The sequence below is a fragment of the Gallus gallus genome, chromosome 3 (genome assembly GCF_016699485.2).
Source record: "Gallus gallus isolate bGalGal1 chromosome 3, bGalGal1.mat.broiler.GRCg7b, whole genome shotgun sequence".
In the NCBI taxonomy this organism is placed as follows: domain Eukaryota; kingdom Metazoa; phylum Chordata; class Aves; order Galliformes; family Phasianidae; genus Gallus; species Gallus gallus.
In genome coordinates this window covers 92686649-92714573 of record NC_052534.1, presented here as the reverse complement: position 1 = coordinate 92714573, position 27925 = coordinate 92686649, and the positions used below count along the sequence as shown (strand labels likewise).

Genomic DNA, 27925 nt, shown 5'->3' with positions numbered 1-27925 from the left:
TCTATATGCCGATGCTAGATGTGAGAACAGTGGGCAGCACACTGTGGCACTTGCTGTGGGGAAGCTGCGAAGTCCTGACGGCTAGCAGAACAGGCAGCATGCAGAGGTGGTAACTGAAGGTACAGGATTTTTTTTTTTCTAAGACAGTATAATTAATTTAAAAGTATCATGTGTGTCTGTGCATGTGACTGCACAACATTTTAAATGCCAGCATGATGCATTTTAGCCTACTTATAGGAAAGTGGATTTCCATTTAATTAAAAAGTATGTCATGTTCTTTGTCACACACACAGAGATCAAAAAAAATGAAATGCAAAGCAGATGGTACCAGGAGTTAAGGACACAAAAATTATACAAATAATAATTTTTAAAAAAGTCAGGATATTATTAAATTTTACCTAAAGAGTATGCAGTCAGCTACCCCCAGTTCAGAACCATTCAATTGCTGGGGATTTCCAGAGGTAAGGAGAGAGACAAAGCAATCTTCCAGCAGAGGTGGAAGAGACTGAAGTTACTTCATGAACCATCTGAGCCAAAATTATTTTAGTCTTATGCCTGGACTGGCTCCATAGGCATAATTCCTTTTGTATACAAAGACCACACAGTGAATGTGGTAACAACAAATAATTCCATTCCACATTCATTTCCAATTTCCAACTTATATTTCTCCCAGTGTCTTCTAAGAGGACATGGGAGTGCCCCACCAGGAGTGATCCCTGACTGGATCTTCAGATCTCCTGCTCATTCATACTGGAACTTCACTGGATCCAGTCTCAGTGAACAACTGAGAAGATGAATTTTTCTCAGTTCACTCATTTGCCATTCTAACACAACTGGGGGAAGAGAGAGTTGACTCCATTCTTTTTCCTCAAATCATTTTCCTTTCTATCTACACTTTTTTTATATCTACATTTTTTTATTTGAAAATTTTGTTTTTTATTTTTTATTTTTATTTGCCTGCTACCCACAACAAGGCCTTTCTTGTCAGTATTCTGCTTTATAAAAAATGTTAGCAATATTTTCCATATGAAAATGTAATATTTGGCACTTCTGCTAAAGCAAAATATGTGTGATTAAGTACTCCTTCTTGTTAAGCTGAATACAGGAAACTAATTAACATATGAATCTAAATTTAGCTCATTTTTTATTTTTGGCTTACAATACATCTTTGTGAAACTTTGATATTTATAAGCATGTAGCTTCACGTACTTTCATGGATACATTTGTGAGGAGCAGGTCACAGGTTTTGCCTGGAATATGAGACCACAGATTCAAGATCCACTAAGATCTGCATATTTTTCCCATAGAGTTCTTGTCACCTCATGAAATGCTCCAAATGAACTCCAGACAAGCTAAGAATAGTTGTCAGGAGCTCCTAGTGTTAGCATGATTTTACACCTTTGGAAGCCAATGATAAAGCAGATAAGGACTTTAATGAAAACAGAAAAGTATAAGGTATAGAAAACAGAAGAATGTAAGATTGGGTCAGGGCAATCACAGATATGTATAAAGGCTGGGAGAAGAACTTCTCAACAGCAGTCCTACAGAGAAGGATTTGGGAATTCCAGTTGATGAAAAGCTTGGTGTGAGTCAACGGTATGTGCTTGCAGCCTAGAAGGCCAACTGTATCTTGGGCTGCATGAAGAGAAGGCTGGCCAGCAGGGAGAGAGAGGTGATCATCCTCCTCTACTATGGGAGCACCCATCTGTAGTACTGTATCCAGACCTGGGGTTCTCAGCAAAAGAAGGATGAAGAGCTGTTGGAGTGGATCCAGAGGAGGGCTGCAAAGATGATCAGAGGGCTGGAGCACCTCTCGTATGAAGAAAGGTCAAGGGAGTTGTACTTACTTGAACTGGAGAAGAGAGAGTGCTGGGAAGACCTCATTGCGGCCCTCCCAGTACTTAAAGGGAGCTTATAAACAGGAGGGGAAACAACTTTTTACACAGTCTAATAGTAATAGGGCAAGGAGGATTGTCTTTAAAATTTAAAAGTTAGATGTTAGGAAGAAATTCTATACTCAGAAGATGGTGAGACACTGGAGCAGTTTACCCAGAGAGGTTGTGGATGCCCCATCCCTGGAGGCATTCAAGGCCACGCTGGATGGGGCCCTGGACAGCTTGATCTGGTGGGTGACAGTCCTGCCCACAGCCATTCTATGATTCTGTGATTCAGAAAATGACTCATTCTTTCTTGGCAGTCTAGAATTTCTTTGTTAAGGTTTCACAACAGTGTTTTCTCCCTTGACACAAAGTATATGCAGACATTTCTGCTATTGGAGAGGACCAGAAGCAGTGGAAAAAAATAAATTCAGCTGGAAGAAAATAACAGAAAGACAAGAATGATGATGAAAAAAAAAAAAAAAGAAAGAAATAATGAAAAGAAACAAGAAAGAGAAAGAAAGAAGAAAGAACTGTGAATGTCAATGTTACTAGAGATCAAGAAATGAAGAAAGGATGAGGGAAGGATAGAGAGTGAAGACATCAGAGAAAGGAGAGGAAAAAAAAGATGTTAGACAGAAAATTGGAAAGTGACATAAATGACAATGAGGCAGGAAAATGGAGGGTACAAGGAAATTGGAGCCAAGCTCTTTTCAGCAGTTCACAGTGCCAGGACCAGAAGCAATGGGGAAAAACTGGAGCACAAGATGTTCCCTCTGTCCATCAGAGAGCACTTCTGTGCTGTTCAGGTGACACAGCATTGTCACAGGTCGTCCAGAGGTTGGGGAGTCTCCTCTTTGGACATCTCCGAAAGCTACTTGGGCATGGTCCTAGGTACATTTCTCTGGATGTCCCTGCTTCAACAAGGAGTGGACCAGATGGTCCCAAAAGTCCCTGCCAACCTTATCCATGCTGTGATTCTGTGATTTTGTGAAAGAGTATGGAAAAGGCAGACATAAAATGTGAAGAGAGACACTGGGGAGGAATATAGGTGGGAAGCAAACTGTGGACAGAAGCAAATGACGTCCCTGCTCCACTGAAGGAAAAGGATAACAGGTTGAAAGTAGAAAGAGGCATCAAAAAGGAAAATGGAAAGAATAAAATGTGACAAAGAAGTGAAAAGAAGTGAAGAAGTGAAAAAGGTATGTAGATGTGCAGCTTCATTGAAACTACAAGAAAATAAATCCATCCTAGCAAAACAATTTTACAGGTTTTCATTGCAAATTCAGGTAGGTTGTGTAGGTCGAGAGTTTCGATCTACACAGTGAATGGAAGTAGCGACACTTTAGGAATTCAGGAATCAAATGCTGTGGTAAGAAAACTGAGTAGGAACAACAGAGTAATAATGGGAAAGCATCCATGCTTCTACTGCAGTTAAAACAGACGCCATCTTCTGTGACTTCATAAGGAAGAGGATCATCAGAATTCTTATTTTGCATTTTTAATTAGAGCTTGACTGCAATGCCTGCAGTGCCTGAGACAGAAAATAGGATTCAGAGATTTACAGATTGCTTTTGATCTCTGAATGCTTAGGAAGGTAAAGGTAAAGTCCAGTTAAAACCAGAGCCCAGTTCCTGCTAAGTAGGTATTTTCATAACAGTAGCCAGAACTCTAACTGATACTGACACACCTATGGCCTAGAAGACTCTGCTGAGGACCACACAGCTGTTTCTCATCTCCCTTCTCACTCTGCAGTGCTCTATGCAAGTCAGTGGTGAGTGGTGTAGGAAGAAAACAGAGAAAAGTTTTTTTTTCTGTTTGCCTCTTTGAGACAACTGGGCACTGGTTTCTAAAGTGTTGCAAACATACTTTTTTTTTTTTTTACAACTGCTCAAGTTCATAGAAGCATAGACATAAAATAAACTCATCATACCTTACCCAAAATTCCATTTTTTTAATTTGGCAAGCCTTGTTATACCTTCCCTTTCTTGTCCACTCCTCTGTTTTCCTCTTTCCTCACATGCTCAGTTCAGGCAACTGCAAACACAGCATTTTTACAGTTTTTGCTTTTGTAACCTTTGGTTTCTTCACTACCTGACTGGAAAAGAATAGTGTTTTGTTTATGAATCTATATACAGTTTCAGAGGAGATAAAGCTTTATAGCTGCAAACTAAACAGTGAATAAGCATCTCCTTTTAGCCTATTTTCCTTTTGTGTGTAAAGTCATTTAGCCTCTGCATGTTCCAGTTTTCATCTGCTAAATCCTTCCCTTCTTCAAAGCTGTATTGTGAGATTTTTTCCATTAATGTCTGTAAAGTACTTTCAGGTCTTCAGATGAAAGATAGAAATGCAGAGTAATATTGTGTCTGTCTTCCAACCTCCCAACCTATGAATTGAATTCCTAGTGATGCAGTCAAATAAAACAGAATCCCAAATATGTAAAAACCACCAGACAATAAAAATATTCTATGTTCTGCTATGAAAAAATCTCACAGGAAACAATTATATTTCTCTAGGCTTTCTGAACCTCCAACAGAAAATCACATCTGTAGTATAGAAATTGAAAACATGGTCAAAATAAAACTATGGAGAAGATAGATATAATTTTATTTTAAATTCCAATTCCTTTACAGTGTGGAACAGTCTAAGGGACCATTTTGAATTTTTGTACATTTTATTGGTTAATTTCTTAACTCAGTATGATTTTTCTTTTGGGTGGCTAGCTACTTCTGCTTTAATAACTAATTGATTGGATAAATATTCTATTTATTCAATTACTTATAGTAGTAACTTAATGCTCTAGGGAAGATTGGATCCACAATACAATGTGCAAAGTACTTTAAAGATACAATAAAGATAACATGAGTCTTCAGAGCTGATAAACTAGCTTACTAATAACAGATTATAAATGATATTTTTTCTACCCATTATAATTGAATCCTAGTATAGTTGGTAAGTTCTAGAAAGGATAACTATTTGATGGCCTCTGGTGTGGCTAGCGTAAGAAAAATTAATGGCTTAATTTCAGTTCTATGGGAGCAAGTGTCCTCATTACAAAAACAGTGTAGAAGGAATTTGCCATAGCCAGAATTGGCAATACTCTTCATTCTTACTAGTGACTTACTACTTCTTTAGGTAAAAGGCAAGCACACGGATAACATACAAACCTTCCAATTCATGCAAAAACTACAGCATAACTCAATAACATGTCCTTTTTGTATTGAAAACTGGGCAACTCAGTCTGAGTGATAAGGACAGTGAGGCTGAAATGACCTCCCCATGAGCCAAGAAGGCATACATGGCACATGGTATAGAAGAGACCAAGGGTGGTTGAAGGGGAAGGAGACCTAGGGAAGGGCAGCATGGAGACAAGAAGTTACATTGATAGCGGTTGCTAAAACTGTCTCTCGTGATTAAATTGAACCCTACTAGCAAAAAATGCGATCATGTTAGAACAACCTGGCTCCTGTTCAGGTGGTGTGCCGAATTTGAGCTTGCATAATTCTATATCCAAGGTTTCCATTTGGATTTATATAAACTTGTCAAACCCTGAACACAAGGTTTGACTGAAATGGAAACAGAATTCATTGTATTGCTAAATCTCAGCTGAGGGTTTCTTAGAGAGAAGGAGCCTAAACTTGTGCCTGAGCATGAGCCCATGCCCTGGGTTATGCTCAGACTGTGCACTGAAAAAATTTCCAGGAACTCTGCCTCCTAACAAGGGAAATAGAATTCTTCTGATTCCAAAGAGCCACTGTCACTTTGTGGTAAAGACAGGAAAGAAAAAGCGTATTATATTACAGATATCTTTGTTTTATTGTTGTATTTTTGAGATAGTTTATGTCATAAAATTAAACCAAAGCTATACACAGTAATGAGGACAAAAATACTTCTGTTCTATCTCTGCACCTTTGTTTAGCAACCTATTTGATGTCGCATTGCCTGATCTATATTGCGCCTATAGATCTAAATGAATACCTGGGAGTATGAGTTTAAATATGTATCTTATTTGTAGTCCACTGTGCTGATGTAATCTGTTTTTTCTTCCGAGCTGAGCTTGCACAAAGACTTTTAGCCGTTGGCATCTAGAAAAACCTTACCAGAGCCCATTTGGGCATCCATTTCCAAGATCCTAGAAGCGTTTTTTAATTGCTGCACTCTTTGCAGAATGGATATTAGGCATTACGTCTCATCTAACTCAGTTCAGCTTTCTCCTTTACTTCATTCCTGCTACTGAGTCTAAGCTGACATTGATTCCAGATTCCTTGGCTGTTGCTGTTCTGTTGTGTTTCCTGCTTTCGGCTTATGTTTATGTTCCCACAAGATCTTCTTTGGGATGTTCTGTGAAATGAAGGGGACATCAAGGCAGTGCTGACTGCATTCCCCATCACAGGCAAGCTCTTTTACTGGATGCTCTAATTCTGTGTAAAGTGTTAGTGTTACATGGTCTGAACTTCATTCTTTACCAAGAGAAGTCCTTCTGTCACTTCAGTCTTTACAGTACTGAAGTATTCTTTTGCTGCAGTGAGTGGTTAGGTAGAGCCTACAAATAGCTTCTGATTCTGTCAAGTTGCATTCACTTCAAGTCATTGAGGAAACTGTGTATCTCTTTTCTCCACTTAACTCCAGCGTTCCATTACAATGGATCTCATGTAACTTTCTTCTTCTAAGCACCTATGCATGCATCTTTCAGGTATTGCTGTTTGCACATGAGACCACTTAAGTCAGATATCTGTGGTTACTTAGCAGTTGATAGCAAAGTGGAAGGATACATGTAAGTCCTACGTATGGTAATGCGTTCTGAAAATCCAGTCTCGTGGTTCTAAAGGTACAGAGACTTGAAGTTGTCTCTTTATCTAATTTATTTAGAATAGCAAATAAATACTGTAGTAGCATCATAGTTGAAACAGACTGTTGCATATCAGCATCTAATATTTCATAGTGGCTATAAGCAGTTCTCCTAGAATGGAAACAAGAGTAAATAGAAATGTCCTAGGGTTTTAAAATACTATTATCAACTTCACTAAACACTCATTTCATCTTGTACATTTAAGTCAGAATCAGCTTGTGAGATTTGGAACAAATTTTATAGTGCTAAAATCTGAAAAGTGTTTCTTAGATACTCGCCTACATTAAAAACACCCTTCTGGTTTAACAAAAAATATGATTTTAAACTGATATGAATGGTACGGAGCCCTCTGTGAAGATTCTTAGTTTTGCTTACAGCAGGATGATTTCTTCTTTAGTATCAATTGCTTAAGATATTTTTTGTTCCAAATGACACAAAAAATAGGCTAGTTTTTAAATTGCTTAAGTGTCCAAATGGTTGAAGTGTAATTGTCTAATTTTAAAACTGGCTGACCAGTTATACTGATGCCTCTTACAAATCCTTTTTTGTTAAGACACTATTAATCATGCCTGCCAGTAGTGAAAGTATTGGAGTGGATGAGAAAAAAAAAAAAAAAAAAAAAAAAAACATTATTCTGTTTTGATAATAGTTTATTCTCAATAGAATTGAAGAATTCCTCTGTGGATGAAAATTTGAAGCTTCAAATAGCACATATTCATAAAAAAAAAAAAAAAAAAAAAAAGGAATCTTTGTGTACCTCCAAGAGACTAGAGAATAGTCTGATGGCTCCATGAACTACTTTGTTCATTTACATGCAGTGGACATTTACAGTCAAAGTGTACTCAATTCATCTAATTAAATCTTATTCCCATATATTTTGGTGCAACAGATTTAGAGGCTTCAGTGAGGCTTCAGGGATGCATCTGGTCTTGATGGAAGTAGGAAATAAGTTTTGTAGGTTAAGGAAGATCTCAGAATCACAGAATTGCAGGGGTTGGAAGGGACCTCTAGAGATCATCGAGTTCAATCCCCCTACTAAAGCAGGTTCCCTACAGCAGGTCACACATGCAGGCATCTATATGGACCTTGAATATCTGCATAGAAGGAGACTACTACCTCTTTGGACAACCTATTCCAGTGCTCCGTCAGTCTTACTATAAAGAAGTTTTTCCATGTTTGTATGGAAGTTCCCATGTTCAAGTTTTAGATCACTGCTATTTGTCCTATCACTACACACCACCGAGAAGAGCCTGGCCTCATCCATTTGTCTCTCATTTCCCTTTAGATATTTATAAGCATTTATCACATCCCCTCTCAGTCTTCTCTCCCCAGGCTGAACAGACCCAGATTACTCAGCCTTTCCTCATAAGGAGATGCTCTAGGTCCTTTATCATCTTTGTGACCCTCCACTGTACTCCTTCTAGGAGATCCCTATCTTTTTGAACAGGGGAGCCCAGAATTGCGCACTATATTCTAAATGTGACTTCACCAAGGCAGAGTAGAGGGGGAGGATCACCTCCCTCCACCTGCTGGCCACGCTCTTTTTAATGCATCCCAGGATCCAATTGGCCTTCTTGGCCACAAGGACACACTGCTGGCTCATGGCCAACCTGTTGTCCACTGGGACCTGTAGGTCCCTCTCTGCAGAGCTCCTCTTCAGCAGGTCATCCCCTAACCTGTACTGATGCATGCAGTTATTCCTCCCCAGGTGGCTTTTGTCAGCTTGGGTGTGGGTCTTGAGATATTCAAACTCACAGCAGTACATGCACTTTCTAGTCAGGATCATGGTCTTATCATACTTGGTCCTGTGCAGAGGCATTGTAATAGGGAGTCACTGTGGCAAAGCCTTAGCATATGAGTGAAGTAAACTCATAAATCAAGAGAAAAGGAGAATTATCCTTTAGGATCCTGTTTAGATTACTTGTCCAGTGCACACAGGCACTCTGTTAGGTGGAAGAGAAATTTCAGTGACCTAGTGAATTCCAGAACTTTTACTAGCTTACATCCTGGAAGCCTTACTGTATTTTTATGTTTTCTATAGAATAACTGACCTGGTCCAGAAGAAGACCATATGAGAACTCCATTTAACAAATTCCAGTTTAATTTATCTCTTTCAAGCTGCATTAATCATGTTTGAGGTTTGGCCCTGCTGAGCTCCTCCGAAGTAGGTAGTGCTTATTAGCATTAAAGAGCTAAAGTTCAGCCTAATGGAACACGACAGCCCCAGTGCACTGAATTCCAGGTTTCTTGAAGTCCCAATATTTAGAAACTTTCAAGTTTCTGAAGAAAACTTTGATAAAGCAGTTTATCAGTATGTACCAACTTTGAGGAAAGCATGCATATAATTAAAGGGTGAAAGTGAAATTGTGCATGAATTCTGGATTCAAATAATCGATGAACTCAATGCTATGGAAATGATGTTCCAGAATGCAACATCTGAGATTGTGCACATGCTTTTTTGAGTTAGAGTGCTGACTTCAAAAGAAGCTTTAAAGCACCACTAAAATTCAAAACTAACACTCAGAAAAAGTGAATTTTTGAAGTTCACATAGCATTTACACGTTCAAATGAATATAAATCCATAAGTATAAATAATATATAAATTATGGGTATAAATTAATTCTTCTTTTGTCTTTTCTCTGATTTAGTGTAGCCATTCAAGTACCTGTATGCATTCAAGTATAATGATTATGCTGACATTGTAAGTTAGCTTGTTCTGTAGGGATCATAATCATCTTCACAATGTAGAAACACCCATTTTCTTTGATGGTTCTTCTGTCATTCTATTATTAGAAGTTTCACTGGTGAGTGTATCTGGTTGTTTGATGTTTGGGAATGCTAGGTGAGTTATTGTTTCTATGCTAGAGACCCGTCTGCACATTTCCTTTTCATTAGGCATTTCTTTTGTTTCCTGGAGTGGTGGAAGGTTATCTCCATGGTGCACCAACATCTCATGACATTGTGTTATGGGATGAGAGCAAGAGCCTTGATGGAAAACAAAACAGCTCACTTGTAATCTTAGCCATTACCTAAGAATACGTCTTGGGGATGTTGCATTTGCTGTCACCCCTACTCATTCCTGATGGTGAGGGAATGCCAGGCTGCTCCTGGAGATCTCAGTAATCTGCCAGTGCTAGAGGTATCCAGAAAGTGTTTGACTGGGCCGGCAATGAGTAGTTAATAGCAATATTTTATGAGTGAAAATAGTATGTTTGTCCCTGGTGTAGAACTAAGCTTAGGTTTAGGAATGGCTGGAGGTCCCCAAGGCTGGCACCTGTGGAAACAGTGGTTGAGACAGTTAATATTTATTTACTATAAAATGGGCAGCTATATTTTACCAGTCAGTAACTCTGCTCTGTATCTTTTTACATTATTATTCTAGGTGTCCAACACCTGGGTGTGATGGTTCCGGACATATTACTGGAAATTATGCTTCACATCGAAGGTAGGTAAAGAGAATGTGGGAGTTCAACACACCTCTCTTCTCTCTTTCAGCTCTGAAGTAGTATTGAGTGCTTTACATCAACATATGTTGGTCTAACTCATTCTACATATCACGAATGAGTAACATTTCTCAGTTTCAGCACGGCTCACTACCCAAAAAGGCAGGAAGATTTTTGTTAGTATCTAGCAGAATCTTTGTACAAAAATAATGCCATGCTTCCTCCCTTCTCTGTTAGCCAAGAGAAGTAATTAAATATTTATAAATTTATACTGCTTTACATTCTGAATAACTTAACCATTCTCTGCAGTCTTACATCTTCTGGGCTAAAACTCTGTTCCTGCATTTCTTTCCCCCAGATTGTTTCCTGATTGTTTTTTGTCAGTTACTTCAGACTCTCTCCCTATTTCTTTAAATGTGAAATTGAACTAAATTATTTACTGCGTCTCTCACCTGAAGTCTTAAATCATAGAATCATAGAATTACTCAGGTTGGAAAAGACCTTCAAGATCATCAAGTACACCCTCAACCTAACCATACTACCCTAACTCTAACAACCCACCACTAAATCATGTCACCACCAAAGTACCTGTTACATCTGATATGTACCAGTCTTGTTAATATACTTCAGAAAAAAGTTTGGCTTGTTTTTAAATCATGATGAATTACTTATAATTATGTGAAATCAGAAGAATGGAAAGAGAAATTTATGGAGAAAAGCTGTTACATTGACTGCCTAAACTATAAAAGTGATCCAAAGGCCAAAGGAAGCTTTATGTTTACTAACTGAGGTATTGGTGGTAACCACAAAATGAATTACCATGGTACCACACTAGAGGTAGTTTTCCACAGGCTGTATAATTAGCAATGCCTCTGTGGCTATTTCAGAGCTATAAATCAGTGGAGAAGGGCTACACTATAATTTGCAAATAATTATCCACTATTTAATCAAATAATAATAGTGTAGTCCACCCCTTTTTTTGTTAGTAAAGGCTTTTTATTCTCATGCTTACCAACATATGTTTGCTTTGTTCACCAGGTCCCTACATTTGCAATTGCCTGTAACGAGTCAATACACATTCCCAGTTTAAATGTGTAGCCAGTATGAGCAGCAGTTTAAAGTCAAAGTATAGATAACACAGACATCAGGAATGTTGCACACTTTTAAATGCTGTAAAAATGAGTGATCACAATAAAAATTCAATTTTCTGTAAAGCACACAGAAATATCAATAGTACAAATAACATTATGCAGGAAAAAATATAAACATTTTTAAAGCACTTATGCAGTGTAGATTAAATCATACTTTCAATGTGATTTAAGGTCAAATTATAACCACATTGAATTATGCATGGATTTATCAGTTCATACCTCTACCAACACTGTGCTTGGTGCCTGAACTTTGCTATTTCAGAAAGCTGTTTATGTGCTTGGTCATTTAACCAGAAACAGGCAGCACAGTGAAGATGCAGTAAAATGAAGAAGCCAAAGTGTCATAAACAGGAGAAACCTAAAATCTGGCAAGGTTAGCAGGGTTGTGTCTTTTTCTGAACTCTCACTGGGCATTGCCACTGTAGGACCAGACAATGATCTGGAAGGTGTTATTTAGTTTTAATCACTGAATTCTTATGATCTTATATTACAGATGAGAGCCAGACCAAATTTTCATTTGATGTACATATAAAGTACATATAAAGATATAAAAAGTAATACTGCAGAAATAACTTGTCTTTATTACATCCAGTCCATTGGGATTTAAGGCATTCAGACTTTTGAAATGCCACCGTAACAATACTGAGCACATAACATAAAGAATCATAGAATGGCTTGGGTCAGAAGGGACCTTAAATATCCAACCCTCTTACCATGAGCAGAGTTGCCATAAACTAGATCAAGATCAGGGTCCCATCCAAACTGGCCTCAGACACATCCAGGGGTGGGGAATCTTCTCTGGGCAACTTGCTCCAGTGCCTCACCACCCTCTGAGTAAAAACTTTCCTCCTTAATATCTAATGTAAGTCTCCCCTATTTTAGCCTAAAGCCTTGTCTTATCACTATCAGACCCTTGTCTTATCACTATCAGACTGTGAAAAGTCAGTCACTCTTCTGTTTATAAGTTCCCTTTAAGTACTGGAATGCCACAGTGAGATTTCCCCGGAGCCTTCTCTTCTCCAGGCTAAATAAGCCCAGCTCCCTCAGCCTTTCTTCATAGGACGGGTGTTCCAGCTCTCTGATTATCTTTGTGGCCCTCTTCTGGACCCACTCCAGCAGCTCCACATATTTCTTTTTCTGGGGTTCCCAGGCCTGAATACAGTACTTCCGATGTGGCCTCACAAGGGTGGAGTAGAGGGGGACAATCACCTCCCTCTCCCTGCTGTCCAACCCTCTTTTCATGCAGCCCAAGATACAGTTGGCCTTACAGGCCGCAAACACTTGCTGTTGGCTTGCATCAAGCTTTTCATGAACTGGAACTCCCAAGTCTTTCTATATAGCACTGCTCTCAATTAGTTCTTCTTCCAGTCTGTACACATATCTGAGATTGCCTCAACCCAATTACAACACCCTGTACATGGCTTTGTTGAACCTCATTAGGTTCATGTGGACCCATTTTTCAAGCTTTTCCAGACCAGCTTTGTGCCATCAGCAAACTTGCTGAGGATGCATTCAATCCCACTATCTAAACCACTGATAAAGATATGGAAGAACACTGATCCTGAGACAGGCACCTGGGGGACACCACTCATCATCAGCCTTCATCTGGACGTAGAGACATTGACAGCAACCATCCAACCAATTCCTTATCCACTGAATAGTCCACCTTTCAAATCCAGATATTTCCAATTTAGAGATAAGAATATGATGTGGGATCATATCAAAAGCCTTGCTGAAGTCCAAGAAGATGACATTTGCTTTTCCCTTGTCCACTGTTGCTGTCACTTCATCATGAAAGGCCAGCAGACTGGCCACGCACAAGCTGCCCTCCATCTGCTCCTTGGCTTTCCTGATCCTATCTCTACAGATCCAGGCAGCATCTCTTTGTTGCTCCCAAGCCACACATCCCTGCTTCCCCTGCCTGTGCATTTGCTTCTTATCCTCCAGTTTTACTTGCAGGTCCTTACCCAACCATGTTGGTTTCCTGCCTCCTGTGCTTCATTTCTTACACTGGGGGATGGAGAGCTCTTTTACTCTCAGAAAGGCATCCTTAAAGAGTTGCCAGTTGTGTTCTGTTCTCATGTCCCCAAGGACAGTTTCCCAGGGGATCTCATCCAGTAATTCCTTAAAGAGTCAGTAGTCCTCCCTCTTGAAGTTCAGGGTCCTGACTCTGCTCTTTGCCAGGCCAGTATTCTTTGGGATCAGGAACCCAACCAGGACATGGTCACTAAAGCCCAGAGTATCTCCATTCTTAACCTCTTTAATGATCTCCTCTGCACTAATAAGCACCAGGTCCAGTAACACTTCACCTCTAGATGCTCTGCCCAATACCTGGACCGAGTATCCTTAATGGACTCCAGGAGTCTCCTGGATCATTTGCAGCCTGCCATTTTGCTTTCCCAGCAAAAAATCTGGGTGGTCAAAATCCCCATTAAGGATAAGCACCTGTGAATGCAGTGCTTCTTGTGGTAGAAGCAAGAAGGCCTCATCCACAGGCTCTCCGTGATCAGGCAGCCTGTAGTAGACCCTGACTACCAGATGTCCTTCATTGATCTGGCCCCTAATTTTAACCCACAAGTTCTCAAGCTCTCAACCAAATCATGGCTGTTTTTTAGAGGCAGCTCTTTGCTGCCACTTCTTAACATTGAGGCCCCCCTGCCCTGCTTGTCTCTTGTAAAATGCTTGTAGCCCTTGTTAATAGTATTCCAATTGTGCGATTTTTCCCACCATGTTTCTGTGTATAGTAGTTAGGTCATAGTTCTCTAATTGCACCATGGCTTCCATCTCCTCCTGCTAAGTAATACTGTGTGCACTGGTGTAGAGGCACTTCAGCTGGGCTTTCAGCCATGTTACCTTCTCGTAGGAGCCCTTCCAAAGTCCTCTGGGACAAATCTGAGGTTTTCTCTTGCTGCATCCTGAAGTGACAGTGTTTCTTGGCTCTTCTGTCGCACTCAGCGGTACATCTCCTTTCCCATCCCCTAGTTTAAAGTTCTGCATGGTAGTATTGACCAGGAAAAGAGGAACATCTCTTTTGCTTAAAATAGCCAGTGTTCCCAGGAGACTTGCTGCATTTACACTGAGCCAACCCTTCACTATTCAACTCGTGATATCTGTGAAGGCCATTCCCTGAGGTGGTGAAGCTGGCAAAAGTCATCCTCTTTAAAAGGGAAGGAAACCATTGGCTTAAATCCCGAGCTATTGAGTATGGAAAGTCCTGCAGTACAACCACAGTTAAGCTACTTCCCACACTGAAAATTGTCATTTACCTCAGCTTGCAGCTGAGTCAACATTCTTATTTGTATTTTATGCACTTACTTCTTTCAGTTTTAGAAGAAATTGATTGAAAAACTTATTTCCTAAATGGCTGTCATGATGTTTAGATACCATTTATATTTAAAATGGTTGCATGTGTACTGTACGTAAATGCAGATTTAACCCTGCCATAACTTTCTGCAGTTCCGCACAGACATTTAATGTATGAAAGATGTTATATTGGCATATACCATCATTTGAATTCTCTCATTGTCTTTTATCTTCATAGATAAGGAATTAAACTGAAATCAAAATGAAGTAATATGTTTATAATACGTTTTGGTTAATACAGGATGAAAAATTAAAATGAAGTCTCATCTTTGACATATGTTTTCTTGGTGAATCTGCTGTCAGAGGAAAAATGAATTAATCATAACCTCGGAAGCTGTCTGTTGGAAATGTCTGCCTAGAAGATCTGAAAAGTCTTAGAATTTCCTAATAAATCATAGTGCCAAAATAGAAAGATCTATTGCAAAAAGATGATGCATCAAAACACCAATAAATAGGTGATAATTGAATTGATTTAATATGCAGTAAGCATTAAATCATTAGTCAAGGCAGAAATTCTTAATTCAGAATATGTTATGAAAATGTCATCATCTGCAAGCATATCCATCTGTACACCAAGTAAAAAAGTGTTGCTTTCTGAAGCATTTTTTTAAATATTCAGCTTTCAGATGCAAAACCTGTTAATTCTCACACAGTGAGTAAAACTAACTTTGCAGATAACCTGGGGATATCTGTAACTCCCATCCTTTCACCTTTGCTTTTTACAGTCTATGTTATATGAGAGTCAGTAAAACAACCTGTTCCCGAACAGCATCCTTGCCCCATACTTTGTTTCCACTTATTCTAAATCCCTCATGCTTCTTTGCTCCTGCCTTTGACTTCTTCAGATTATGACATCATTATTTTCAACAAAAACTATTCTTCAGTGGCAAGGGATTTGTACACAGAGAACTAGGGTATTTTGGTGGGTGCTATAAAAGCTGCTATAAAACAGGAACTTTCTTTAAAAAGGGAAATGAACAGCTATGTCTGCATTAGTTAATGGAATGGGATGAGAACACAGGCTGCACTGTTGGTTCTTGATATAGGCAGTGCAGTTGTCTACACTATTAAATGATTATAGTGTGCCCTGACGTGGTGCTGGTCCTGAGCCAATGGAAGTCTACCAAACAGTTCTCAGAAATTATATGGGGCTCCACATGTGTCCAGATCATTCTCTCTAAGCAGTGTGAGTGTGGCTGTTGTGTTTTACAGAGGAAGAGGGTTGAGATGTGTGGATGTGAACTAGCTGGTCTTGGGTTGCGACAGTAGTTGTAGGTTTTTTCTGTTTATCAATATAGATGTAGCCACGTCATCTCACTAAAAGTTGCTAGGTGACATGCTCTGTGCCAGTATCTTGTGTCAACATTCCTCTTTTTATTTAATTGAATTATCTACAGCTTTACAGTATGCAGACTGTTTTTGCCTATGGATTATTTTTTATTAACCAACACAGAATTCCATCCGTGATTGCATAGCCCTTTTCTCTATTTGTACCTCACAGTCCTCTCTGGCTTTAATAAGACAAAATATTCTGAATTTTTGCTGCCACTGTTTCTTCATTCTGTACACAGAACCTACAGGACCATACAACTCTGAAATACTTTATTTCATTCTGGAAACAAAAATCTACTCTGTTTTGTTTATTTCTTTCTCTGAGACAAATTTTATAATACAACTTTGTCTTTCATTTCAGTACATTTGAAGGTGTTGCTCTACCGTTGGACTTCTTTGTATATGTTCATACGTTAAGATAGTAATAACATTTAAGGAGAGCATAAAGCATGGTTTTTGGTGTGTCCTCAAGAGAGACAGCAGCTATTTAAAACAAAAATTCTGCCCATCTTTGAATATCTCTTAAACTCATGGTCAATTCTACTAAACTGCTTCTGTAACTAACTCTTTATACTCAAAGTGAAAGTTGAACTTGTAAGATCCTGGAATAGATAGATATTTTTACATCTTTTTTAGTTAAAACCATTCTCAGTGTTTAGTTAAAAGTAACATAGTTTAGCCTAACATATAACTTGTCTGGGCTCAGTGTTCTGAGCACTTAAATTCTTTCTAAAGAAGGCATTGTACAACTCTAAGCTCTGCTATATTTTTATTCAGTAGATCTGTAGGATTCTTACATGGCATTTTAGTTTTGATAGTGTTTCTGATGTGTCCCCAAAAGAAATCTTTTGTCCTACTGACAGATCCAGAGGCTCCTGAGTTCTGACCCTCTTGCTTTTCAGCCGTACAGAGGATGTAATGTCTCTCTGCACTGAAACACTTCTATTCCTCTCAAAGCTGCTGTTGCTGCTGCTGAGTCAGCTGCAAGGATTATTAGGCAGAGAGCTAGGAGCTTCGTTTTCTGTGCCTTCTCAGGAACTGCCTGTGTGTGTGGTCTACATAGAGCTTGCAGTCTTGCCCTTCCATCACAGACTGAGTTGCTTGGATTCCCCCTCCTGATTGTATGCTGCAATCCTCCCTATTCAAACTACTGAGCACTGATTTTGGAAACTGGACAAGATTACCGATTCTCCCAGTTTTTGCTATAGAAAGTATATCCCTTGTTAACTGCACAAAAGAGTAAGAAATTGTGGTTTAAAATGTTTCCTTTCACTCAGTCTTTCAGGCTGTCCGCGAGCAAAGAAGAGTGGGATCAGGATAGCACAAAGCAAGGAAGACAAAGAAGACCAAGAGCCAATTAGGTGAGAACAAATATTATTAAAGGGCCTTCACATGTTCTGTAACAGATTGTATATATCTTCAGCTTTTAAGACAAACATTTTGGTTTGTAGCTATCCAAGAATATGTGTCTTAAGTGTGAAATAGTTTTGCTTAAGAAAAAATACATAGCTCTCTAAATCCCAAGGAATTCTGCACTGGCCCATTTAAATTCAGTGACTGCAAATCAAGGATCCATGCTGATTTATTCTAGCCAAGGCTATGATCTTCTCTAATTTAAAGCAATTTAAGTGTATCTTTCACATGAAATTCACAAGCTACGTAAGTCTTTATCTCTTAAAATACCCTACAAAGTTTGTGTGCTGTAGACAAACCGTACATGCTAAATACAGTAGTCACAGGAATAGAGAATTAAATACTTATATGAAAGTAGTACTTAGAATCTGACTGCTTATTCAGTTTGTAGGAAGAGAAACAAATACTTACCTGTAGATCTTTGTTTTTTTTTTTCTTGCAAAGTGCTCTGATTTCAGCAACTGCTGCACCTGTCAGGTTTAATGACTTCTCTGAAACATTCAGAACTGGATCCTCCATGTAGTGTTGCAGCAATATTTTAGCATAGGACAGTCAATGAAATAACTAGCCTTGTTTTAGCCTGTGCTATGTAATGGCATACTGACTGAAATATTTTCTTTAAACATTTCACTTTGAGGATCCTATCTTCTTCCTTCTAACCCTGAGTATTGTTTTTTTTGTTGTTTTGGTGGGGTTTTTTTTAAGTATATAGGGCAAATGTATGAGAGATTTCCTAGTAACAGATTAATATGGAGCTGTCTTCACTGATCTCTTCAGGCACGCAGTGCAAGTTTGTTATACTCTCTCCAATTCAGAGAGTGGTTAAGTTGTCTCACATTTCTGATGCAGTAGGCACTATGATTTTGTATAATCTCTCATAATCTGACTCCTGATTTTTAACCTGACAACATCCTTTCAGTGCAGAAAAGCATCACTTACTCTGTTTATACCTAACATTTTCAGGACTTCGGACAAGTGTTCTTTAGAATCCATACACATACTTAAAATGTAACAAAGGTGACACTAAGTAGGATTTTATGATCACAGACTTTTTATGGACAATTTCCCTACTGAGTGGTGCTCCGTAGCCACCATTCCAATTGCAGTGTGCTATTTGCTTGTAATGAAAATTGGCAATTCAAACATACATCTCACTCTTTTTGTTGCAATTACATGGTATCAACAACTGTGACTTCACCCACTGGCTAGAGGTTTATCAAAGAACAACTTTTTTATGTATTAGCAAAGCTCTATTTGTCGTTTTACTCACTGGAGGGTATCTTGACTATTTTTAAGACGACAGTGCATGATTGTTCTTTTCTTTTCATGTCAGGTTTATTTTGACTTTGTTGTAGAGGCTACCAGGTATATGATGGCAAGACAATAAAGTTTATCTCATCTATCTGCTATCCAGATGTCCAGTTCCTGGTTGTGATGGTCAGGGTCATATAACTGGAAAATATGCATCCCATCGCAGCGCATCAGGGTGTCCTCTAGCTGCCAAAAGGCAAAAGGATGGATACCTAAATGGCTCACAGTTCTCTTGGAAGTCAGTGAAGACGGAAGGAATGTCATGTCCAACCCCAGGATGTGATGGCTCAGGACATGTCAGTGGTAGTTTTCTTACTCATCGTAGGTGAGTAACCATGGTTTATAGTTTTCACTTAATGATATTATTTAAATTATATTAACAATATTTGAAATACAGCTTTTTGTCATGAGATTTCTCTGTTCCTTTTGACATTCATTATTACTTCAAAATTTGGCTTCCTATTTACGTTTTTAGATAACTGGAAATAAAGACTCACTATTTCTTAAGTGAAAATCTTTGCAAGTACAGACCTGAATCTGAATCTATAATACACAGAAGATTTTAGGGAAAAAAGTGTGTGCAACAATAACTGTAAATATGCTACTGTTATATTGAGTCACTCTGAAAAAATTACTTTGGTATAGACTTTGTAGCACACATCAGAATCCCCCTCTTTTTCAGAGATGTTGAATATACTGTTGATTCACAAATGAGCATGGAATGAAAGTATTTTCAGAAACCAGTTCTATAAATATGATGTACTTTTTACTTATTTGGTAATGAAGATGTTAGCTCAAAATAGTCAGGAGATTACAGAATAGAAACCCAAACTGAGTACATCAGATTATTTAAAAATAATGGCATTCAAATATTTGAGAAAAGGAAAACAAAGCCCTATTTTACATAAATTTAGCAAAAAAAAAAGAGAACTTCAGAGATAACATTTTGCATGGCTTTTAAGAGTTTAGTGGCTAGGCTACCAGGGATAAATTTTGTCCCTGTTTTAAACATTAGGTTATGAAGAAGCAAGGGTTTTTTTGGAGCATTAGATGGGAATCTGAGTGTGAGCATGACTACAGTGCCAGGGCAAAGCTCTTCTTTTATTCCATAGTAACTAATATTACTTCAGATATGTCAAATCAGTGTGCTTAATTTGTCACCAATCAGCAGAGTTCTCTAAGCATACGTATTAGCTAGATGCAATAGTGTCCTTATTGTGTTATTTGAGATTTTATATTCTGCCTTTTGTAAGTAGACATTAATGTTACGTTATCCAAACAGCTATAATACTTGGAAACTGAAACAGCAAACTGACTTGTGAAAATTATGCCACCTATTGAATCAGTTATTCTATATAGAGAGAGCGGTTTCTAAGGCACAGATTTCTTAGAGCTGCTATTGCACCTTGTAAGCAAGGTATATTCTGCTGATAACGATGGCCTCTTGAGATAATCCACAAAAGATGGGAAATCAGTACTTAATTTTAAAACTGCTCTAACTGTTAATCAAATAGTCTGGAAATTATATATATGCATGGTTGTACATACATACTTCTGAAGAGGAGATAAGTAGTCAATGGAAAAAGTCACAAACTTCAGTAAATTCAGACTCCTGTCCTATGTACAAAGGCACCAACAATGTGCTTGTTCAGTGTTTGCTTTTTCTGTCCACAGAAATTCCTATGAATAGTTTTATCAAGGAATTTTGTGTAGGAAAGAATGGCAACAACGAGTTACCAGGAGGGATTTGAAGGAAGGGTTCGAAGTAGTGTGGTTCACAAAGGAGACAGTGCTAGAAGGAAAGGCCAGTGTGAAATAAGGTGACCTATTACTCATGTGAAAATGGATCAGAAAGAGTCAGCAGATAGGTAAATGAAATAGGTTATAAGAAAATGCAATTTAGTTATTACACAATGGAATTCCAACATCTGCAAGCAAGTTTATAGAATAGGATTTATGCTTGAGTAGCAACAGCATGTCCCTGGGTTTGCAAACTGGGTTTGCAAAATGCTTAGGTATGATGGAAGAAAGTAATAGACATCACCTAGTGCCTTTTATCTTCTGAAGAAATTTAAGTAGAAGTTAGAAGTGGTTAGAAAAAAAAGGATTATTTTGGACTATCCGCATTATACATAGAAGAACATAATTAATTTTAAGGCTGTCAGAAAGCCTGTAGGAAGATAATAGCAGTGCACTCAGTATACTCAGGTATACATCCTGAGGTGAAGGAACACCACCTGGGTTATTTCCTGAAAATTGTAGGTTGGTCTCAGCTCTGAGTTGCGCAGCTGCATTGCTAAGCCTGTGAACAGGCAGGTTAGAAGATAAAAGAGGATAAAGCTCAAGAAAGGAGTTATCTTCAGTAGCTGCTTGCTAGAAGCAGAGTGATGTCTGCACTCACACGCTTCCTCAGAGAACCTCTGAGCTCCCAAACTCTCAAGGCACCCATAACAAATGAAATGACAAACGTCAGGAAAGAAGGATGGAGCTGTAGATTTTCATGTGCAGATCCTTTTTCTCATTAAATGTTTGCTAGAAGATGATGTTGTTTAAAAGAACCTTTAATATCAACCTCCACTCCTGGAGGGTAGGCTTGCAAGTACCACTATGGTCAAATCTCTTGGTGCTCAGGGCTGTAGCCTGAGTCTTTGTCCAAAGGATAACATCTCACCAAAGAGTATATCTGTGGGCTGTTTTTGTGTGCAGAGTGTTTAAGGGGAAGTATGTCTATAATCCAGACAATCTAAACATGTGCTAGTGGCTGCAAATTCATTTTTAAATTGTTGGAGAGCTTTTGATTTGTGTGCCTGAAGCCATCTTCTCTTTTACCATTAGTATTTCTTAGCTTTGGAATTTAAAAGCAAGAAAATACTTAGCATTAGCTCAGTGAATGTGGCCCTTAGAATTGAGCTATATTATTAAAAGGAGTACAGCAGCAGTTATTAAAACAAAGTCAGTTCTACAGAGCCTTAGACCTGAAATAGCTTTTGTGTTGATGCAATACAAGGCCCATGGATAGACATTAGGACTTATATTGCTCTAAGTTGTCTGAGATACTGAGATAATAAATGTTAGATACTCCTTTCAGTACATGGAGAAATGAAAGTGACTAGAATTTAGATGGAGAGCAAGAGTCAGCTCTTTGGCTTAAGCTTATTTGAAATAAAATCTCAAATACGTAAGTAAAAAAAGGTTTTCTTATATTTGAAAAAAAGTGCAAAGATGAAAACTCAGAAGCTTTACTAAATGAATGAAAAAATACTGGAAAGTTTTTTTAAAAGCTTTTTATTGTTTTTGTTTTTGGCTGCCTGTTCACTCTCCACCATTGATTTATTTTGGTTTTTTCTAGTTCTTCCTTTTTCCTAGAAGTTCTAGGTTTCATTTTGGTGGGAGAAAGTCATACAGTGTTAACAGCACAGAAGAATTAGTTAATCTCACTATGTTTGGCAGTAATTACAACTAACAGTGACAGGTGTCATCATGGTGACATTACTGAGGGATTAGAGACATGCAAATGGGCCAGCAGATTTCTAAGAAGTCAAGGAGAGGATCATGGCAATTAAATATTATAATACATATATAAGAAGAAGAAAGATATGAAATTAAAAACAATATAGTCTGATCCAGATTTCTATTCATCAGTTGCTAAATCAGGCTCCCATGCTATTTCAAAACAAGCAGTAGATCGGACTAGGGAATCTTTACTGAGCCAAAGGTACAGTTTCTCATGTTTGTACATCTGTGCCTGTATGTAAGAATTATTTTGGCTCTATATAGTCTGTTTTTTGGTAGCCGTGGACTATGATAACCAATAAAATGATGCCTAGACCATGTTGGGGTGAGTGTTAGTTGGCTTGAGCTATGGCATATCGACATGGCTCAGGCCATGCCCAGGCCCTGTCTTGTTGAGTAGTTTAGATACTGATCTTTCAATGTGCTTCTCCTGAGCACTGACGGAACAGATCATCTGGTCTCACCAGCTGTGCTCGTAGAAGCACCCTTCTCATCTGTTCCATTCAGCCCTGAATAGGACTGATGGTAAAGAAAGGCCCAGAGTGCTCCCAGTTTTCATACAGACAAAATAAATGAAGAATCTGGCACCCAAATACTAACACATGTATGCTGCTCGTGTCCCAGTGACAGACAGTCAGAAGTTTGTAACTCCACCAAATCCATGTTCATTTTTGTGAGGACAGCAGAATTTTTCTCTGAACTCAGAATAATACCTCATGAAATGTCAAGTCTCACTTTAATTAGAAGTATTTACTGAATTATTGTTTTCTCCATTCCTCCTCAATATAAACAAAACAGTTGTATACAAATAAATTCTAAGAAATATTTTTTTTCCTATGACATTTGGGAAGAAAATGAGCCCGAGGCAGACATCTACTGTGAAAACCTCCGTAAGATCAGTTAAAATTTGACAAAAGTCATAAGTGACTAAAAGCAGAGCCTGGTCCTTGAAAGAGTTAGGCTCTTAAACTGCGGGTAGTTCTGCCAGCTCTTTTCATTACAATCCGGAAGAAGGATGGAATAACATTTTAATCAAATGCGCAGTCTATTAAACTGATAGACCCCTAACAGAGAGCTAATCGAGAAGGACTTAAGAGGCCTATTTACCTTGGGAAAGTCAAGGAGAAAATAATATGAAATTCATATTAGAAAAAGCAGACTGCACAATATAAGCAAGAAAAATCACTTAGCTGCACAGAGCTGACAAATGACAGCAGACAGTAATTTGTACATGTGCTTGCAGTGTGACATCTCCTTGATTTCAGGCACTTAGCAGAAGCTCTCTGGTTATAAGCCTGTTTGTCCTCATTACAGACATAGCCCATAAAAAAGTAGAGATTACTGCATGGCTTTTTAGATTACAGGTAGGACAAATTTTCCTCTTCAAGTTCTGTTGTCTCTCTGCTGCCTAGTGAAGTTCATAGAGAAACTGTGCTTCTAGCTGGGCTTGGTCACTAAACAAGTTGCTTGAAATTTTTTGGCTATCACCAAAAAATAATCAAAGGTATGTTGCTAGAGATACACCTTACCTATTACACATAGACAAGTCTCAGTTTTCACCTTCACAACGCTATTTAACTTAGCAGTAAACCCACCAGTCTTCAGATCATCTGTACTGTTATGTGCTGTAGCAGGACAGTAGAGAGGCTGATAAACTTTGCTGTAAGGGCAGGTTGGACCCCCACCTCCGGGAAACTCTCGTCAGTGGTGATCTATTAAGTGCCTTCATCGTCTCCACAGTTTATAGGGCCACCTTCACATCCATAATGTGCTGTGATGTTTCCTTCTTTGCCTGAGAGTAATGAGAGATTTTTGACAGTTATTACATCATTGGGCAACAGGCAAAAACCCTTTCTCTGTTCAGAGATGATAGAGGTCAGTGCTCATTGGCACATATGAGAAGCCCATCCACAGAGCCTCTGCTGACTAAGCAACTTTAGTTAACTTAATTATTGTGTAGGTTTGCCACAGGACTAAGTATCCCAGCTGAAGGGCAACTTTAGCAGTGTTCTTACAGTTCCAGCATTCTGAGATTCCGTAATCCTCTTTATTTATTTATTTTTTTAATTGCACATTCGTGCCTCAGAGGGATTCCTTTCAAATTGAGTCTACTTTCAGAGCCTTTTCTCTCAGCTTGGCAATGTTCACAGTTCTGCATACTTTTTAATTTTTTTTAAGTTTTTATTTTTTTTACCTGATTCTAATTCTATTCTTTTATTCTGACAGATAAACATAGTTAAGCTATTTTACTTTTTTAACCTTGACTGAAAAAAAAAGCCCTCTCAGCCTGTGTGTATCATGGCCATTCACTCTATATAGCAGTCTATGTGTCTCTTGACCAGCCAGATTTTAGCACTACTTTAACCCTCCCACTCCAAACTAAGAAAGTAGTTATTTGCAGGAAGTCTTTCTGAAACAATGTCAATTATCATTAAAATGATATCAAGAAGTTTACCTTTTATTTTTAATCAGAATGGCTGTATTTTTTCTCTAGCCACTTAGGTAATGTTCTAAATCTTTTTAATTCTGGAACCAAAGCAAATATTTATATACACAAAAATCAAATCTGAGCTACTTTCCTCAGCAGATTTGTAAAGCAGCTTACCTTAGAAGCTGCCACTTAACACATCAGGATTTTAGTCTTCTTATTTTCCCTCATGACTGAGAACTTAAGTGAAAGTTCTTACACTGGCATTTAGGTGTGAGTTGTAAGTACACCAAAAATGCTTTAAACAGAGAATAAGGCTTAAAAACCACTACATTAATCAGAGGTTATTCCTTCTGAGTGAAGAATTCTGAAATTGAGCTGACGAGACGGTTTCTTGCAACACAGCACAAAGGCAGCTGGAGTTGTGTGGCTGGTGGGGAGGAGGTGATTCCTACATGAGTCCTGGTAATCTCCAAGCAAACAGAACTACCTTGTTTGCAGAACCTCTCCATCACTAACACTCCTGGACTCCCTTTACTTCACAGTTCAGTAAGAAGCTGGGGAGAAGCCAAATTATTCTTGAAAGTAAATAAAAATGAGTGCTCAGCCATGGAGGGTTCCTTTTATCTCTGCTGGTGTTGTTCACAGAGTATTTCATCCTTTAAGGTGTGTAGCAGAATTTACTCATGGGAATAAGGAAATCTCTACAGCTGGTACTCTTCAACATAAGGAAAAAAAAAAAAAAAAAAAAGAATGGTTCATGGATTTAATATTAAACCAACGAAAGGGTCACTTTGATCATTGAGTTTGATCTCTTAACTTGAACTTCAAACATTACCAAACAGCTCTGGAGCTTAGTCAAAAGGGTAAGATATCTTCCATTAACAAAATGGAACAGTAGTTTTCACTGTGATCTGTATCTATCTGCATTTCAAAAGGATTTTCTCTGGGGCTTGTTTTGGGTCTATCTGTAGTTAACAGAGGTCCTGGGACATATTCCTTTCTTTACTCTGTGGATGATGCTACTTTTATTAAACAGGAAAAGAGTTTCGTTTTCGTAACTTAAAAAAAATATATGCAAAAACAAAAAACAAAACAAGCAAAAAAACAACAAAACAAAAATCCCACAGTGGTGGTGAATCTATAAATATCTTAAAATGTTTACAAAATTAGCCCTTAGGATGCTTTGTTGTTTCTCCAGATAAAGCCTCTTGTTTTTTACTTCCTGTTCTTTCTTTCTGTGTAAACTTCAGCACTTCACACACCAAATACAAAAGCTGCATTTTGCTTTGTCCTATGTCTTCTACTTTTCCACATCCCCAAAATGCGGCTTGGAAAATGTTTTCTTCACTTGACAGGCCAAGTACAATTCCTTCAACTTCAAGAGCAACCAGGCTATGTCTGTCTGCTGAGACAAATAATAATAATAATAATAATAATAACAACAATAACAATAATAAAAAGAAGAGCGATAGCTAAAATCAGTCACCCAGGCAATTACTCCACTTGGTCAACAACCCTTCCACTCAGATGGCCTTTCTTCCTTGTACCCTCAAAGACAGTGCTATTATATTCTTGATGCGGTTCAGCATTTTAGCCCATTTCATTGTTTTAAACTAGACATTTTTGTAAATGTGTGCTAACTATTAATGAGAAATCTCCTCCAAACTTTTTTCCCTCAGTAATTTTCCTTTTTTGGGGGGATCGATTTCACTTTATTTTTCAAATCTAGTGATTATATGACTAGGCATTGGTTGCAACATAACTAGACTTCTAAGCAAGAAGAAGAAAAATAATTCTTAACATTGTATTCAGCTCTTAAACAATGCAATGACCATATGCACTTTATCCTAATTTGTGCATACAGTCTTTCTGCGTACGTCTTAGATGATTGGGTTTCTGTAAGTCACTACTCTTCATTAAAATTGAGCCAAAATGCAACTGTAGCACCATATGGATGGAGCTTATTTTGTGGATTGTAGGGCTACATGTACTTTACCTTTGCATTCCTCCATTTGTAAAGTGCTCCTGGAAAAAGAGAACCCCAATTAATGCAAGTGTATAGTGTATAGAAATGTCTGTTGCATTGACAATGCCAATGTGATAAAACAAAACCTGCATGAGTATGTTCCAAACATGCACCTCTCTAGCTAGCACCCATGCCCAACAAAAGCAAATTTCCCATATAAACGATGTGCTACAATGTCAGATGTACACAGCCAAGCAGCAAAAATTGAGGCTTGCTCAAATTCTAGCGCATACATACCTTACAGGAGGTTTGCAGGACATGACCCCAGATCACTTTAATGTAACAGCTTAATTCCTTTTTTACAGGTTTTCTGTAAATTTTTGCAGTGGCTCCCTTTCAAGGATGATACACCACACTGCACTTTTCTTTCTTGAATTAAGGAACTGATAGTAGAAACTCTGTGAGAGCCAAGAAGCACAGCGTCTCAAGGAGACAAGTTGCTGATGACCAGCAGCAGCATCTCAGCTCCTGCTCAATCAGGAATTCAGAGGGAGACAGGAGTTGAGTATTGGACTTCTCACAGCTCCACCTGAAATGCTGTAGCTTCAAGCCCTGTGGCATCCACAGTCGAACAGAGATAAATGATGCCTCGTTATGTGTAGACTGTATTTATTACAGGCATACTCCCAGCAGTGTTGTTAGAAAGCCTTATTCATTTTTAATACAGAAAAATAATGCTCAACTATGCTTGTATTTTATTTTGCATTATTTTTCATGTGTATGAGAATAATGGCAGTGGCAAGTGAGATAATTGTGATTAATTTTATGAGTTCTTTACTGGAATGAACAAGCTTTAGACTTCTCCATGTGTGTACAAGTCAGTGGAAAGTTTGTTTAAAATATAAAAAACAAACCAAAGCAGGAATACAAGCTAATTTGACTTGTAGCAGAAAAACCTGTGACACAGGTATCAACCGTAAAGGCTTTAAAATTGATAGTAACCTTATCAAAAGTACTAGTTACCTTGTTTGTCTTGGTCTTTTTGTTTGTTTGTTAATTTTTCAGACATATGTGACTTATTTTCCTTAAATCTTAGTTGAGATTTAGAGCCAATAGAGAGCTCTGTCCAACACAGACACTTACTCACTCCCTCCACAATAGGATGAGGAAAAGAACTGAGAGGGCAAATAAATTTGAAAAAACTTATGGGTTGATATAAAGAAAATTTACTAGATAAAGCAAAAGCTGCATGCACAAGCAAAACAAAACAAAAATA

At 38.2% G+C, this 27925-nt stretch overlaps 1 protein-coding gene across 1 annotated transcript in view; it reads left to right on the top strand.

Annotated features, from left to right (window-relative positions):
* Positions 1–27925, top strand: part of MYT1L (myelin transcription factor 1 like) — a 300887-nt gene that overhangs the window by 260927 nt on the left and 12035 nt on the right. Inside the window, 3 exon segments of the mRNA XM_046939137.1 lie at positions 10109–10171; positions 17293–17376; positions 18843–19064. Coding sequence (XP_046795093.1) covers positions 10109–10171; positions 17293–17376; positions 18843–19064 — 369 coding nt within the window.